At 32.3% G+C, this 17,283-nt stretch overlaps 1 protein-coding gene across 1 annotated transcript in view; it reads right to left on the bottom strand.

Annotated features, from left to right (window-relative positions):
* LOC124538649 (neurexin-1) overlaps positions 1-17,283 on the bottom strand; it is a 188,542-nt gene that overhangs the window by 62,873 nt on the left and 108,386 nt on the right. The window contains exon 5 of the mRNA XM_047115781.1: positions 7,993-8,134. Within this exon, the coding sequence (XP_046971737.1) occupies positions 7,993-8,134 (142 nt within the window). The remainder of the gene's footprint in view (positions 1-7,992; positions 8,135-17,283) is intronic.

Raw genomic sequence — 17,283 nt, 5'->3', positions numbered from 1 at the left:
TTATATTTTGTAACCTCCTAAGAATTCTCAACCAGGGCGGCATGTTCGCTTATGCGAAAAAGCCCTTTTTTTACAATAAAAAAAAAAAACATTGTACACCTTATAGACCAACAAAATATTTCACAATGGTATATGCCCATCTCTTAGGGAAATCCAACAATGATCATTATTTATCCTTTTGCTTATTTTCGAAACTGTTTTAAGCGATACAGTATTAATACTTATCCAATTACGTACCTTAAATATATTGTTTAAATTTAAAAATACATATTACAAATTTAAAACGCAGAGACATAGCATGTTTGTATTTTTGAAAAATTCATAACCTGAGATGGTTTTAAGACATTCCGTAGAATATTCAGTATCAGCATTGCACCCGTGCGAAGCTAAGGCGGATCGCTATTGATAAATACATTAGATCTCTATAATACTTAATACATTCCAAAAAAATAGTAAAACAAAAACGAATTGATAACCTCCTCCTTTTTGAAGTCGGTTGAAAATAATAGCCTTTATTTGGTCGTCAGGCTTTGCGTAAACATGCTCAGTGGGTACCATTCTAGTCATCGTACATTTTACCGCCGAACAGAAATACTTTATATAATTTTATTTCGATTTGAAAGGTGATAAAGCCAGTATAACTAAAGGCAAGGGATATAATATCATATTTTCGGTGGCGCAAACGAGGTTAGTGGCATTGAAGATACGAGAAATGATTATTTCTTACAGTACCAATATTTATGGGCAGTTATCACTTTCAGGTTGCCCATTTGCTACCTAAAGGTACAAGGACCAGTAAATGGCTAGCAAATTACTAGTAATGACTATTGTTCAAAAAAAAATATATTGTCGGTCGTTTAACTAAACTTTTGTCATAATTTAGTAGCGTTAAATATAAGCAAAGTATCACTAAGTGACGTTGAGGATACAAGGAGTGACAAGCTACTCGAAATACGAGACAGCTGTAACATTCGTATGGAAATTAACACTTTTTTACATTTTACATTACAAATAAATAAAATAAATAATTGACCTTAATCTAAAATGCTTTCCAGAAATATATTTCAGTGTCTTCCTTTAAAACTTCTGCAATTTATTGAGTAGAATGATCCAGATGTTACCCGTGTCAGATTTAATAAACATAAATATTGCGTACAAACTTTATTGCCATGCAGAAATTCAATTAGCGATATTTGTATTTCTAACATATACTATACTAGCGACCAGTCTCGGCTTTGCACGGGTAGGTTTTTTTTAATTGCCAGTATCTATAGGCAGGGTGTCATTTGCCAGGCAACCTAGCTTGATAAAACAACACGCCATGTTACTATACTTTCATTATTACTATCATTACAGAAACTTGTTCAATTAATTATAAATATTTAAATTATGCTTAACTGAAGCATAATTCATAAAGAATATTCTTAAATTAAGAATCTAAAAATTCCGAATGGAACAGCTTTTTGAAATAACAATTCTATATTTAAACTTCGGACCCATTTTATCTCATCGATTTGACTGTGAAGGTTACTCATAAAAAAGTATTTTATTCACAACCTTTTAAAATAGGTCGTCTATTTCAATGAAGCTTCCTCATCTCCTAAATAACTTCAGGGTGTACATCTGTCGTTAAATATTTAACCACATCAAAACGGCTGTGTACGGCTCGCTGGCTTTAAACTGTGGCGTGCGGGTTGACCGTTTTGAATCCATACATTTTAACTAACGACCCACTAACTGGTTGCTTCGAACTAAATTACACTAGCGTACATTCCTTCACTCTTTATGTCTTGCAACTTTGTATATATATGTCAATATTATTAGTAACATTACTTTAAAATATAAGCTATTTATGTTTCCAACTTATGAGCCGCTTGTGTTTCGTGTTTGCGTTCCATTTATTTATTACTGATTTTATTTTGATTTAAATATAGAACCTTTTTATTAGATTTTAAATAGAGTCTTAAACGACCAATGATATAGCCACCGTAATCGGAAACAAACTTGATTCGAAATTTAAATTTAAAAATTAATAAATTTTCTTTCAAATTTTAGTGTACACATAAGACTTTTTAATAATTATTCACGTTTAAATGTTAGGTTATGTTATATATCTTATTTATAGATCCAAATCAAGTTGGTTCAAAGTACAATTCTATGCAGATTCCCATGGTCTGAAAACGTTTCAAATGCTATTATATTCGCACATTTCTCCCAGATTGCAATTAAATGATAACTGAGACTTGAGTGGGTTGGAAATGGCTGTGTAGTATGCAATTTGAAATTCGGCCAAATACAAAGCTTGTGTAAAAACTGTACCGAAACTGAGGATATACTACAAGTATACATACGTACATTTATTTGCAATTATTTCAAGATAACATTTAATCAAACCTAGCTTATTTTATACTTGCGACCCGGACCCGGCTTCGCACGGTTGCAATGCTGATACTAAATATACTGCAGAATATCTTACAATGTTCACTCATTTTTCAGTCATTTTTTTTATATATTATGCATATAAACCTTCCTCTTGTATCATTCAATCTATTTAAAAAAATCGCTTCAAAATCCGTTGAGTAATTTTATAGATATAAGCATACATAGGGACAAACAGCTATAATTAGTAAAAAATAACATAACTTCTAGAAGTGTTAACTTAAATTAATGTAAGTTAAACTATTTAATAATGAAATTGTTTAACATGAGAAAAGTTTAGGTCATTATATATAAGCTTACCTTAGTTTTTACGTATATGATAGTGTAAGGAAAGGTTATATATTAATAAAATATTTATTATTCTGGTTACAATTCTGGAATACATTATTGTCTACCTTCCGCTGCCGTATGCGGAAGAATGAGGTAAGCCAGACTAGCGCCGTAACGCGTTACGTTACGAAACGGTTTACATCTCATAAGGAGTTATCACTTCAAAAATAGGTCGACTACACAAAATTAATTAATTTATTAAATACTTGTTTTTTTTTCGCGCGCGTTTAGAAGGTAGTAGCGATTATGTACGCTATCTCTTTCATGCATTGAAAATGCGTATGATATTATTTTTATTATAACCGGTTGAGTTATACTTCAAACTTATATTCGCATATATCATATTAATTACAATTGAAAAACACAAGGACATGCCTGTTGATAAACAGTCGATATCGCCCATAAGCTTTAAGAAAAATTAACTATCAAAGATGTAACCGTCAAAACAGCAACGTCAAACTTAGATGTTACGTCCCTTAAGTCTTGTTCCTGTATGTACAGAAATAGATGTCATTTAAAAGAAGGGCTTAAGTGTCTGTGATATTAAAAGTAGTCTTAAAGTATACATGACGTTTTTATAATATCAATCTTAAAACAAAACATTGTACAAAATTTTAGTCGCTCAGAATATTATATTATAAGCTGAGCACTTCAGAATTCCAACGCTAGCTTTATTTGCATTCAAAAATATATTAATAAATTAAATTCCAACATTGAATTTGCATCTGATGTAGAAAAAAATATGTATATTTCAATTCTTTTATTACTCATTTTATTAAATGTAGTAATGAAATAAATTGTATATTTACAATTTTTCATAAAAAAGCAGCATTCATTTGTTTAAATTATTTGCGGAATGTAAAGGATGACAAAAACACTTCGGTTATTATCGTTCTATATCGCGTGTGACGTCATTTACTATAAAACAACAATACCAGTTTAATACAATTAGAAGGAACTATTTTTATTTAATTTGATGCATTTTATTATTCGAAATTCAATAAATTTATAAAGGAAACTCCGCCATGCAAATAATTCAAGGATTTGTATGAATAATGTAGAAACATTATGCGATATATTAAAGGACTTAAAATAATTGACGTATTTATGACTTTTGTACTGTAGCAAGGATTTGAGAGTCAAGATGAGAATTAATTGTCTCCAAAACAAATATTGTAACGATTCGAAATACAAATACCAAATTTGTTAAATTACATTTGAATAAATAACGTATTTCTCGATAAAACTAGAAAGAAGAGAGACGGGCTAATCTGGCACTAGAGGGTAAATGGTCACCACCGCATGTGAATATTGGTGCTGTAAAAATAGATACCAATGTCTACATTGTCAAACCGCCACCAACTTTGGGAACTATAATGTTTTGTTCCATGTGCGACTACAGATAGAATACAAAAATACTGAATATTGTTATTTAATGGTAGAATATTAATTGTTGATAACCTATATAGACGAAAGATTTCACAAAGACGTACCAAGTAAAAATTTTAAAATATAACACATCAGGAATTTTTTTTAATTATGTGACCTAGTGTTAAAAGGGTCAATAATAATATAACTTATTTTCAACACATTATGATAATAGAAACAATGAACAGCTTTTGATTATTAAATACGTCAAATTTCTTTTTGACCAAACGAATTATTTATTTTTTAAATTATTAATAAAATGGCAAAATGTGGTCTAAGTTTTAATGTACTTTGGCCCTTTTAACATCGGACTATTTAATTAATATTTATTATTGTTTTGATAACTATGAACGTTCCATGATAAATTCCTTCGATTGTTATTTATGCTCAACCGAAAATGGAACTCGATCTGATACCTGCCAACTGCCGTTTGTCAGCTAAGCTGACAATTATCGTACATCACGATTACACGGATGCCGCTATATTAATTAGTTTAATTGATAATTGACAAATATACATATTCAAAAGATTATATTTGGTATTAGGACTAAGTGCTGACTAGCACACATCAAGTATTATATCGGCAATATATCAATACTTATTATTGTCGTGTTCCGATTTGAATGGTGGGTGAACCAGTGTAACTTCTGCAAGGGTATGTTATATCCGTTAGGTCCAGGGTTAGAGGCGCATTGATGATGTAAAGAATGCTTCCGGTGCTAATTACATAGTATATGGGTAATGTTGATTTGGCAACACATAGAACAGTTGCTTACCTTTACCAAAATATATTATAAAATGATCGCTAAATAGATAATTGGGATAATTGAACAAGATATATTTATTTAAAGTATAGGAATACGTTATGGGACAGTGAGCGCGTACATCTTAACCGATGATTGCGGGTTCAAACCCAGGCAAGCATCACTGAATTTTCTTGGGCTTATAATTAATTTCGAGCTATTTCGAGAATAAAGGAAAACATCGTAAGGAAACCTGCATGTGTCTAATTTCAACGAAATTCTACATGTGAATATACCACCGCACAGTAACAACGTGGTGATATATGATCCTAACCTTCTCCTCAAAAAGGAGAGGAGGCCTTAGCCTAGCAGTGGGGAATTTACAGGCTATTACTATAATACTTTATAGTTGTTATATAGCCATTGCAAATAGAAGATTTGCGTGTTTAGTTAACATTATACATGGTGTTACCATTAGCTAGAAAGTCTCGCTTAAAAGCAGTGCCTGAATTAATGGCCACCCTCCATTTCACAGTTTTTCCAGCGAACCTTTGTAAAATTTGAAACCATTATGTGTTAAAAATGTTACATATTTTAAAATTATGTATGTTGAGGAATTTCATACCTCGTGCTCCGTTAAAAATATCGTATCTTTTCGTAATTGTCATATTATGTATGAAAACAAAAAACAAAAGAGAACTTATGCGACTTACGGAGTTTGGGCAAGATCGACACCCATTTTCGTTTGTACGATCGAATCTAAGTCCAAACTTATCGATTATATTGCTATCGATTGGTTAACGAGACAATAAAAACGAATAAAACTGCAACTATTGTCTCGAGAACAACCTATAAAAAGTCATCGAATTAGCTGGATATTCGATTGGTAAGACATCAGACAATTGTCGATTTTACCCCAATTCATCCTACTTTAATATTATCCGAAACGCGCCGCAAATTCTATAATAAGTTTCATGTATATTGGTTTAGTAAGTATTTAATTAGTCATTGCATAACATTGCCTTTTTATTGAATATAAATTAAATGTTATGTTCAATTCTAATTATAAGTGAGCCAGTGTAACTACAAACACAAGGTACATAAGATTTTAGATTCTCCCAAGCTTGGTAGAACATTGGCGATATAAGGTATGGTTAATATTTCTAACAGTACTGTCAAGAAGCGGTGGTAACCACATACCATCGGGTGGCCCATTTGTCTGTCCAGCTACCTATATTATATATAGATTATTTGAAATCGAGACAAGAGTATTTCAAGAGATTGATGTTTGTTCGCACTTTATCTGCTCTGCGGATAAGTAATAGCATGTCGAGATAATGTATTTTCCGAAAAGAATTTAATAAAGTTTTGATCACTCAATTCGATATAGTACACTCGGATTATAAATAAAAGCCAGATTATATTTAGACCGGTACTAATAATGTATTATCAAATAATCAATTAGTGATAAGCCTTTTAATATGATATGCACCAATGTTTAAAACGTGTCCAATGAGTTAATGGTTTCAGCGTCATACGCACAGTGGTTTAAGAGCCGTTTAGCGATGTAAAAAGTCGCAGGATCGATCCTGACCCCTTGGGCTATTGTCGTCCCCACTATTAACATCTTCTATATACATATAATAAAATTGGAGTGTGATAGCCCTTTTCAAAATCAAAATAAACTTTATTCAAGTAGGCTTTTATAAGCACTTTTGAATCGTTATTTTACAATTAAGTGAAGCAACCACCGGATATTTTTGTATATAACACATGGACAAAATATTAAAGAAGCACTGATCATTTTACAAATTTGTAATATTATGTCGTGAATAAACAAATTCTTTAATATATATAATATCAGCATTCAATATCAAGCCGGGCGGATCACTAGTGTTTAATAATAAATGGGTTGTACAATGTACATGCCTAGATGAGTACTAAATTTACTTACTTACTTAAACTTGAAAAAAAAATTTAATCTTTTTTACCAAATTATTATCATTGTAAAATTATTCACTAGATATTTTACAAAAGACTATTTATCCTTAACACGGGTTATTTAATTAATCTATGGATAGCCAGTATTTGATATGTGTTTCTTTTGATGACTATGTTATAAAACATTGAGACTTTTGTCGTAGTTCAACCACGTAACTGTTTATAAAGATTATTTTTGTATAGAATAAATTATTATATTTATTCGTACATATTATTTAAATGACAAAAGCAGTCGTAATCGGTGGTATTTGGCACGGCTTTCTGCGTACCCGTCTGAGTCATCAGATATTCTTCCACTGAATAGCTATAATGGGATGACCATAACCGACAGAAGGCTGTGGTCATCCTTTATCGTTACGTGACGCATTTGCATTTGCCATCTCCTTACATAAAAAATCTCATCTTCGTTGCCTCGTAAAAAAAATAAGAAATAAAAATTACATAACTATTTTATTTGATTTTATTTATTTATGTTATTGCAACCGACTTCCTTTAAGCATATTTAATATCTACTATTATATAAATCAAAAGAGTTTGTTCATTTGATAACGTAAACAAATATCTATATAACCCCTTCATTGAAAAAGGTTATATACGATTCAACAATATGGCCACAGTATGATATATGTTTTACACATATACCCCACAAAGGCACAGTAACACGAGTGGGTCTCAGTCATAAGCGAGACATCTATTTTTGTATGAATAATGTACATTTTGATTCTGTTAAAAAACAATGTTTTCGTCAAAACAGTAAATTGATATATGTTTTACAAGTTCGATATTCAAGCTCATCATAACTTATTAATATATATTGTTCTAGAGTTTTCTAGAATGATAATGTACTATATGTTGCCCCCTTCTCTCACGTTTTAGGGGTTGGTTATCAAGTATTTGGCAAAAAAAAATAGCCTGTCCCGTCTTGGAGTTCAAGTTTGGTTCATACCAAATTTCATCAAATTCGGTTTGGTGGTTTGGTAGTGAAAGAGCGACACACAGAGTTACTTTCACATTTATAATATCAGTATAGTATTAGAAGTATTAAACTGACCTCTTTCACAGAAGGCACCTTCATAATCACCGTCCCTGCACTCACAAATCGGGCCGTCATCCGTGCTGATACACACGCCGCCATGTTGGCAAGGATCGCGTCGCTCGCACGCGTCCCCGCTCGCGTTAGTGATGCGTGAACTCTGAAAACAAATGGCTTTTATGAAAATACTGTGTAAATTTGTTTGGTCTTTTCAAAGCTAATGAAAAGGTTGGATATATATTTAATCTAACGGTATATATATGTATACGTTGAATTAAATCGACACACTCGGCGTTTCTCTGAGGGATCGCATCAGAAACGAGGTGATCCGTCAAAGAACCAACCGGATTAGTAAGCTGAAGTGGCAGTGAGGTAGCCATATTTGTCGTAGAACCGATAACCGTTGGGAACAACGTGTTCTAGAGTGGAGACTGCGTCTCGTCAAATGTAGTGAATGACGTCTTCAGGAACGGTGGAGCTGGATGTAAGTTACCGGAGAAAGACCACAGTGATACACAGTGGCGTGCATTTTCGAAGACTTTGTCCAGCAGTCGACAAATACGGGCTGATAATGGTGATGATAAATTAAATCGACACAAGTCGAATGCTCATTTGTCACGTATACTGTCTGAACTAGAACAATATGGAATAAGGTGTTCAAAGTGCTGATAAGTTCCTAAAATTTGACAATATGGTTCAACGATCGTCTTCAATATTGTAATACAATTTCGTCGTAAGATAACAAGGCAGTATGTGATATAAGAGGTTCTTGACTTTTAGTAGATATTAATTAACAAATAAGACCTTCTATCTTAAGTGTGCTCTCGTTCGTGAAGGTTATAATAATGTTACGTATAACTCGATGCTTCTGGGAAGAAAATTATTTTGGTTTTAACGATATCCAATGAGTATGTGTATCTGTGTGCGCATGGGAATATTTTTATAAGTGATCATTAAAAGTATTATTTATTAATTATATAATTAATAATACTTTACTCTAATAATACTAATCACAAACAAAATATGTATGTGTATGGTATGTAACTTCTCTTTAAGAGGAGATAAATATTTTCCCTAATATAATATACTTCGATACGTAATTTATATATTTTTTTACGAAAATTAATTACCGTAACATAATATCATATATTTTATAGAGCGGAAAATTATTAAATTAAAAGAAATTATTTTAGGCTTCACGTGTTGGAACTATGCATCGTAAAAAGATTAAAAATAATTGCATCTAGGTAGTTTAATAAAAACCGTCTTTTAGGAGAGTTTTAAAGTTTAAATATGGAACACTCAAAGCCTTTCACGCAATGATTTATTAAGAATCGAAACTCCGAACTCAGACAAAGAAGTTTTAGATAGATATAATGCGCTTTACCGACTTAAAATTCGCAATCGTGATCCCATTTCCCTCAGCCAATCCGAGAATCAGGATCTTTTTTTCTCTATCGTCAGAGATGGACTATCGATTTTTGGAAACGATATTGGATTTTATATGGACTAATAGCATTTTCCATTACTTTAAATTTAGAATGCCTTTTCTTCATATATTCTGCGACGTCGTTCCAGATTTAAATTTTTGTTATAAGCCGTGTAATTCGCTGAAATCTTGCAGTTAACGTTTATTCAAGCGTTGCAAATGGGATAATTAAATATAAAGACAGAGCGTGTAAAATCTCTACAGGTGTTCTCCAACTCTTGGCTCCCAGCCAGCGGATTTGCCGAATAGTTAATAGTCTCACCTTCGTTTTCTTTTGCCAAAACTTTTTTCGAATTCATTTCTAGTTGAAAACGGAGAGTGCACTAAGATGGGCAAACAAGCCGGTGCTGAAATGCTTTTAGAATAACGCTGATTGTTTTACTTTGTTTACGGATAGAACGGACTAAGCTGAGGCGACCGTAATACGGAGCCAGTGCAACCATGTGAAAAGTATAAATTACGGAGTATCACCTATATATTTTGTAAGTATATGTAGCTTCACTGATCCATATTAAAAACACAATATTCTTATCATAGCCGATATGGCTCAATGGTTAGAATGCGTGCATCTTAACCGATGATTCCAGTTGAAACCCAGGCAAGCATCACTAAATATTTATATGCTTACTTTGTGTTTATAATTCATCTTGCTCGGCAGTGAAGAAAAACATCGTGAGAAAGCCTACTAATTTCAACGAAATTCTGCCACATGTATATCCACCAATCCACATTGGAACAGCGTGGTAGAATATGCTCCAAACCTTTTCTTCAAAGTCATAGCCCAGCATTGGGGAATTATAATAATGTAAAATTTATAATAGTAGTATAATAGTCTTTAGGCGGAAGGAACCTCTAGCCAGGTTGCCCCATTTGTCTTCTTGACAGCTATAAAAAAAACACTTATCATGGATTAACCGACCTTTATATATAAATTTGTCCTAATAACCCATATTGATTCATTTAAGCCTTCCATTTATATACAATTAAATATCCATATTCGTGTTATAAGGAGGCACGATAATAACAAAAATCACGAACGCTTGTATATGTAAGGGTAGCGTGTTCCAAGCCACGTGACGCCCACTTTAATGCGTCAAAATTTTACTTCTATTACTGAGTAATTTTATATGATAATTGTACATGCATGATTTAACTTGTTTGTGAGGCTTTGGTCTTAATAGGTACCACCCACTCATTGTATATTCAAGCGCCAAACAGCAATACTGAATATTGTTATACGAGTAAGCCAAGGTACATAATGACTTAGCTTTCAAGGTTTTTGGCAAATTGATGATGTGAGGAATGATATTTTTTTCCAGCGCTGGTGTCAAAGTGGTGTATTACCATCAAGTGGAACAATTGCCGTCAAATCATGACACAAACACATTTCTTACTGTCTTCCATTGCAAGTTGTTGGCAGAACTTCATCCAACACATGAAAGACTTCCATTTTCTTTTACGACCAGGAATGGATGAACTTTAAATATAAATTAATCACATGAAAACTCAGTGACTCGGTTTAAATCCACGTGTTCTATTAAATTGGTCTCGGTTCATTGGGCACTTATGGAATGTCATATTCTGATTCGCCGTTACGTTAAGAAAATGGCAAATTTTAATTAAATTTAGGAAACTCCTAATGACACTTAAATGAAAATGTATATTTAATACTTAAGAGTGTTGTGCTCAGGTTTGGAGGATAAGGTACACAAGAGACCAACAGGTTCGTGGTGCATTGGCGATGTAAGAAATGAATAGAATTTCATAAAGCGCCGATGTTTATGGGCAGTGATGACCACTTATCACCAGGTGGACAATAGCTATGGTAGTATATGGCTCGGCGTTTCTCTGCGGGATCGCATCAGAATTGAGGCGATCCGCCAGAGAACCAAAGTCATCGACATAGCCCACCGGATTAGTAAGCTGAAGTGGCAGTGGTCTGGCTATATTTGTCGCAGAACCGATAACCTTGGCGTGGCGTGCAATTGGAGATGCCTATGTCCAGCAGTGGACGGAAATGGGCTGATGGATTGGATTGGACCGGTGTTATAAAAAAACCATTTATATATTTGTATGAATGAATAAATGTATTAATATCAAATATTGTTTATTAAGTATTTTCAAAAGGCAACCGAATCTGTCACTATTCTGATATATGTAGACATCTATTATATGTGTACTAAACATATTATACTCGTAACCGAAACAGACAATTTTGCAAATAACATTTGTATATAGTTTTGCGGGCTATCATTCAATTATATTGGAACATGTTTAGTTTTGAGATCTATCAATCAATTAAAAAGTTACAAATATTGGAATAGCTTCGAGTTTTAACTCGGTTCGAGTACTATACAGATACGTATGTTGAACTTAATGGCAAGGATAGATTTATATTCCTCAGCTAGTCTGTCCATACTTATGTTATACGTCAATTATTTCAATTAAATCGACTCCAAAATTACATTTACGTAAAATAATAAGTACATATTATTCATATAAAAGTCTGTAAATTTCCCACTGCTTGGATAAGGCCTCCTCTTCCATTAAGGAAAGGGTTTGGAACATATTCCACCACGCTGTTCCAATGCGGATTGATTCAATGCACATATGGCAGGTTTCCTCACGATGTTTTCCTTCGTATATATACCACACCACCAGGCAAGCACCACTATATATATATATAGTGGTGCTTGCCTGGATTTGAACCCGCAATCATCGGTCAAGATGCACGCGTTCTAACCACTGGGCCATCTCAGCTTTTATACATATATAAAATATAAACTAATTATTATTTAAAAACATGTATTGTTCCTGTGGGTCTTGATTGACACGCGTTAGGCAAACATTTAGGCTGTCCTTTCTTGAAGTTCAAGTTTGCTACAGAAATAGTTACGTTCACATTTGTAATATTAAAATATAGTTTAATAAATGTAAAATTGGGGGCAGAATAATTTTCTACCAGGGACTTAAATTGTTATACTCAAAGTCAAAGTTAAAAACCTTAATTCAAAATAGAAATGTTTACACTTTCTTATTGCTAGTCAAAAATCTTCCACTGGTCTAAAAAGTAACGCCATGCACTGTGGGTTCTAAAATAATAAAAAGTTGATAGTGTAGATAAGGCCTTAAATATCAAAGCAGGTCTTTCAAGTAATAAAAAAAAAACCTGAATCAATTACAGTACCAAAAAAATCATGAAAAGAAACTGAGACAAATGAAATTCAAAGGGTCTTGTTAACGTTGATCCTTTTAGTATAATGTAATAAATATTAAAAATTCTAAACAGTGACGTCACAGAAGCCCCAGCCGTCTTCCCACGCGTTTGATGGAACCCTTAATCGGTTCACGTGTACTTTATTGGGTAGATGTTTCAAATTGAGTGGGCGAAGGGTAGTGATTGCGTAAACATACGGTTCTATAATATGCACATAACGGTTTTTTATTTTTAATATTTTTTTACGTAATCATTTTTTTAACTCAAATCTTATAAGAACAGTTAAGTTAAAAAGAGCAATGTTTTCACCGTGTCGTTAGCAGTTGATTTTTTTTAATAAATACATAAACATTTTTGAACATATAACACAGTATTATAGACATTTTCCTTAATACAACAGCCAATCATTTGTGAATATATGAATAAAAAATATTTAAAATATAATATAAAAAAAATAGTAATAAATGCGTGTTCTTAAAATAGTTTTTAACTTTCAATTTATACACAGTATTAAATCATATTACCAATATAATAAATTTGGTAGTACCTGTTTGACTATGACTATGACTGATACTCTTTCATGATCATAGCACTGAACCGAATTTAATGAAATTTCATAAAATAAAAACTCAGGGAAGGAAGGAAATAAGCTAGATTTTATAGATGTATCAGAGTATCAAAACACCAAAGGAGTCACACGGGAAACAATGGTACCCATTATGTAACGAAGTCAAAAATTCAAACGTAATTGAAGCATCGCAATATATAACTCATTACTGAATAACGAAGACTGTTAATATTAATGTTATCATACTTTAGTTGATGGTGAATACGTGCCAAGCAGGTCAACTAAGCTCTTTTACTGTATGACAAATTGTTGGCACTTATCATTCAAGAGACGCGAACTGTGTCAGGTCATATGAAAATTACATTTTTATTGTAAGCGACGGTATTACGGATTTGAATGGGACTTAGTTCTTTTAATAATAGGCTGAATGGTTTCATTGTTATCTCTTTGCGTACAATATGAATAGCCGAAGTAAGATAATATTTTACATAGCGACTCAGCTCGTGATTTCGATCATGTTGTTATATATGCAAACGTAATGTACTGTAAGTATTACAGGAGTACCAATAAACAACCAGAAATAAAGTCAAACTTGTAAACCCTGTTTGTCACTTAAATACCTTACGGAAAATGTCTTTAAACAACGATATTATGCATAACTCATGTATTATATGCATATATAACAAATATAAGTAATTGAATAAAAAGTAAAGTAAAGTAGCAGCCTGTAAATTTCCCAAGCTGAGCTAAGACCTCTAGGGTTTGGAACATATTCCACCACGCTTGTCCAATGCGGGTTAATGGCATTTGTGGCAGAATTTCAATGAAATTAGACACATGCAGGTTGCCTCAATTTTATTAATAATTTAAAAAATACATGTGTAGGACTGATCAACAATAATCGTGAAAGATATTGTAAATTTAATTTCTTTTATATAATTATGTTTTTGCAAGTATAAAATTCATCAGATTAAATTAAATTTAAAATAAAAATTATTGATCCTAGAATTAACTACGAAATTTTGTAAATTAAAACTAATTATAATCAGGTATTTTGTAGTTTCCACTATAATGTTATATGTGCTGCACGTGCTATTATTTTATACGTTTCAACGTTGATGATAAAGTTTAGAATATACAAAATTTATTGAATTTTTTAATCGAAAATCTGTACGTATTATTCAAAGTGAAATATTATTTTGACATATACGTCATAACTATGTTATAATATGATCAAGCGTGCAAATAACACCCATATGTTTTCACTCTTACGATTGCCCCGACGCCCACACTGATGTAAATATTACCTGCGTGCCATAATGGTTGTTAATATTTCACGCAAAATTAAACAATTATTGTTCTGCCCCCGTTACATCTAGAGGTGGTTTTTGGGTGCAACATTTATCATAATATTCAACTCTTTACTTAATGTATTCTCGAGAGACAATGAGGCTAACGCAAAGGAAGTTTAAATGTAGCGTCAAGCAGTATTTCGTGAAATTTTTGTAATAAATAATAAATTATATTATGCTTAACATTTAACCTTATAAAATACTATATAATTATACTAATGACACACCTCTACTTTACACCGGTGCATTGTAGTGTTATTTATGGTATTCAAGCTGATGACATTCAAAATGTACTATTTTTAGGTAAATGTAATAATATAGCAATTATTAAACAAGGCTAAATTGAACTGGTAGCAGGTAGTTTGGGTGTAAAAAATCCATCTCCTCCTTTAGGGATCAAACATGGGTTATGTTTGATCCCTTAAAGGAGGGCATTTTTTGTTGTTTCCACTGAACACAATTAGATGAATTACGATTTAAGTAATTTTTCTAATTTTGTTCAGTGGAAAGCATAACAGATAATTAATAATATAATATTAGTATAAATTAATAAACCGTTATTATACACCTAAGATGTTCTAATAGTTATAACGTAGATCTCAAGCAAAGATTTCCAATAGTAGTAAATATTGCAAAGAAATATTTATAGGGCGAATTACTATCATGTGAAATTAAATCGCTAGAACTTATTAATGTCAACCAAGTGAAATCGGCGCAGTGTGGTGAAATAGGATGAATTCTTTATTTTAATAGCAGATACCTTCATCCTTTCATAAGCTAATTACTAAAACAGTACTTTATATATTATAAATATATATATATATATAGACTGACGATAAATGGGCCATCTGATAGTAAGTAATCAACAACCTTGAAAATTAGGTGTTATATTCCTTGTAGCTGTTTCACTGATTCACTTGTCTTTTGAACCGGAACATAGGAAATATATTAGTTTGTCAATAGAATATCTGATAAATTATGTGCACCTATCTATGAGTTACCTCAATTACCGCTGAGTAGATTATACCGAGAAGAATCAGCAAGAACAGAATCGAATAATTTCTTTAAGCCCAAATAAATGTATATTTTAATTAATAATAGTAATCCCACGTCACACGTTCGATCCGCCCGTACCCGTACATATCATCCAGCGGGAATCAATTATTTATCAACGAAATCTCTTTGAGTTATTCTTTATTTAAAATACACATTAAGCTAAAGCTACCGTTATATTTTCAACATTTCATAACCTAGAAACAGGTACTCTTATTTATTAAATAATTCAAGTAATTTCTACAAATATTAGCATAATCTTTTTGTTTCGTTCAGAACGGACAATAGTCTGGGTTTGAGATTGCCTAGTTAATTTAAAAATATACTCATTTTACTTTTGTACTTGTTTCATTCAACTTTTAACTTTATTTCGATAGCAATAAATTTCTATTTTCAATGTATTACTCATATTTCATATTTTTGCTTTATAATATTTGATTTGTACTAATAAATGAACAGATGGATACAGCTTATAGATCAGAAAGTGGACCAAACCTGAAGAAAGAAATAATGGACTTCTAAGTCGAGAAATTTTTCGTAGCAAACAGGAGTTTGGAAGCTGGTAGTGTTTAACTAACACCACTCCCCTTCCCTCACGCCCCTTTTCAAAATGCAATAAAAGCCGTTGGTTCGCTTCCTAAACTGTCTTCGGGGAGACCCCAAGAATAACTGCCGCGTCCAAATACCGTGAAGGCATCATCATGATAAATACAAATAAAATGACTTAAACTCCTTTATAATCAAAGCACAGTAATCAAAGTCAAAGACAAAAATCTTTATTCGAAGTAGAAGTGTTTTCACTTTCTTATTGATAGTCAAAACTCTAATCAGAGAGGCCTTTTTTCTTAATGTTACAGTAAACAACATACATATTTTTGTTATTTGAAACAGCCTGGAGGCGATCATCTCATTCCCAAGATGTGCAGTCAACTAGAAAGTCATTAGTGTTGTAATATCCTTTAGCACACAAATGCTCTTTAACGATTCTTTTGAATTTTATAATTGAATATTGTTGAACGTTTTCTGGGTTCTTGTTGTAAAAATACATTGCCCCAAAAAAAGAGTTACTACTCATGTGTAATCGGGTACTTGGGGTAACAAGTATATTCTTGTTCCTAGTACTAATGGAATGTACGTCACATTTTTTGGGATAATAATACAATTGGTTTTAAAATAAAGAGTGACCCATCTACCCAATCCAATTGGCCTGTTTACCTCTATCAGAAAAAAACTAACCAGAAGTTTTAATGGACGCGTGGTTTTAGGTCCATTTATCACAACGACGTGTCGTGGACACGCTCAACATTTTGTAATTTTTGCAACAATGGTGCATAATGCATTAACCATGTTCGTGTATTGCATTTCTTCATTAGTAACGAAATATTCGCTTGTTAATAGTCATTTTTCTGTGACATATAAGCTCATACAAATTCGTGACTACTTACTAAATGCATGCACCATTCAATTCCACTATATGAGTTATATGTAAGCTAGCTGTTACCTGTGGTTCGGTCGCGTATAATATATGTAAGACTTCTTTGTACACATTGTGTATTTCACCCCTTAAGGGGCAGAAACAATTCTTAGTGGGTGTCATGATATGATATTTTCTAAGTGTAGATCAACAGGC

Source organism: Vanessa cardui, chromosome 20 (genome assembly GCF_905220365.1).
Source record: "Vanessa cardui chromosome 20, ilVanCard2.1, whole genome shotgun sequence".
NCBI lineage: Eukaryota > Metazoa > Arthropoda > Insecta > Lepidoptera > Nymphalidae > Vanessa > Vanessa cardui.
Note: the sequence above shows the minus strand (reverse complement) of the source record. Positions and strands in the feature narration are given on the sequence as shown.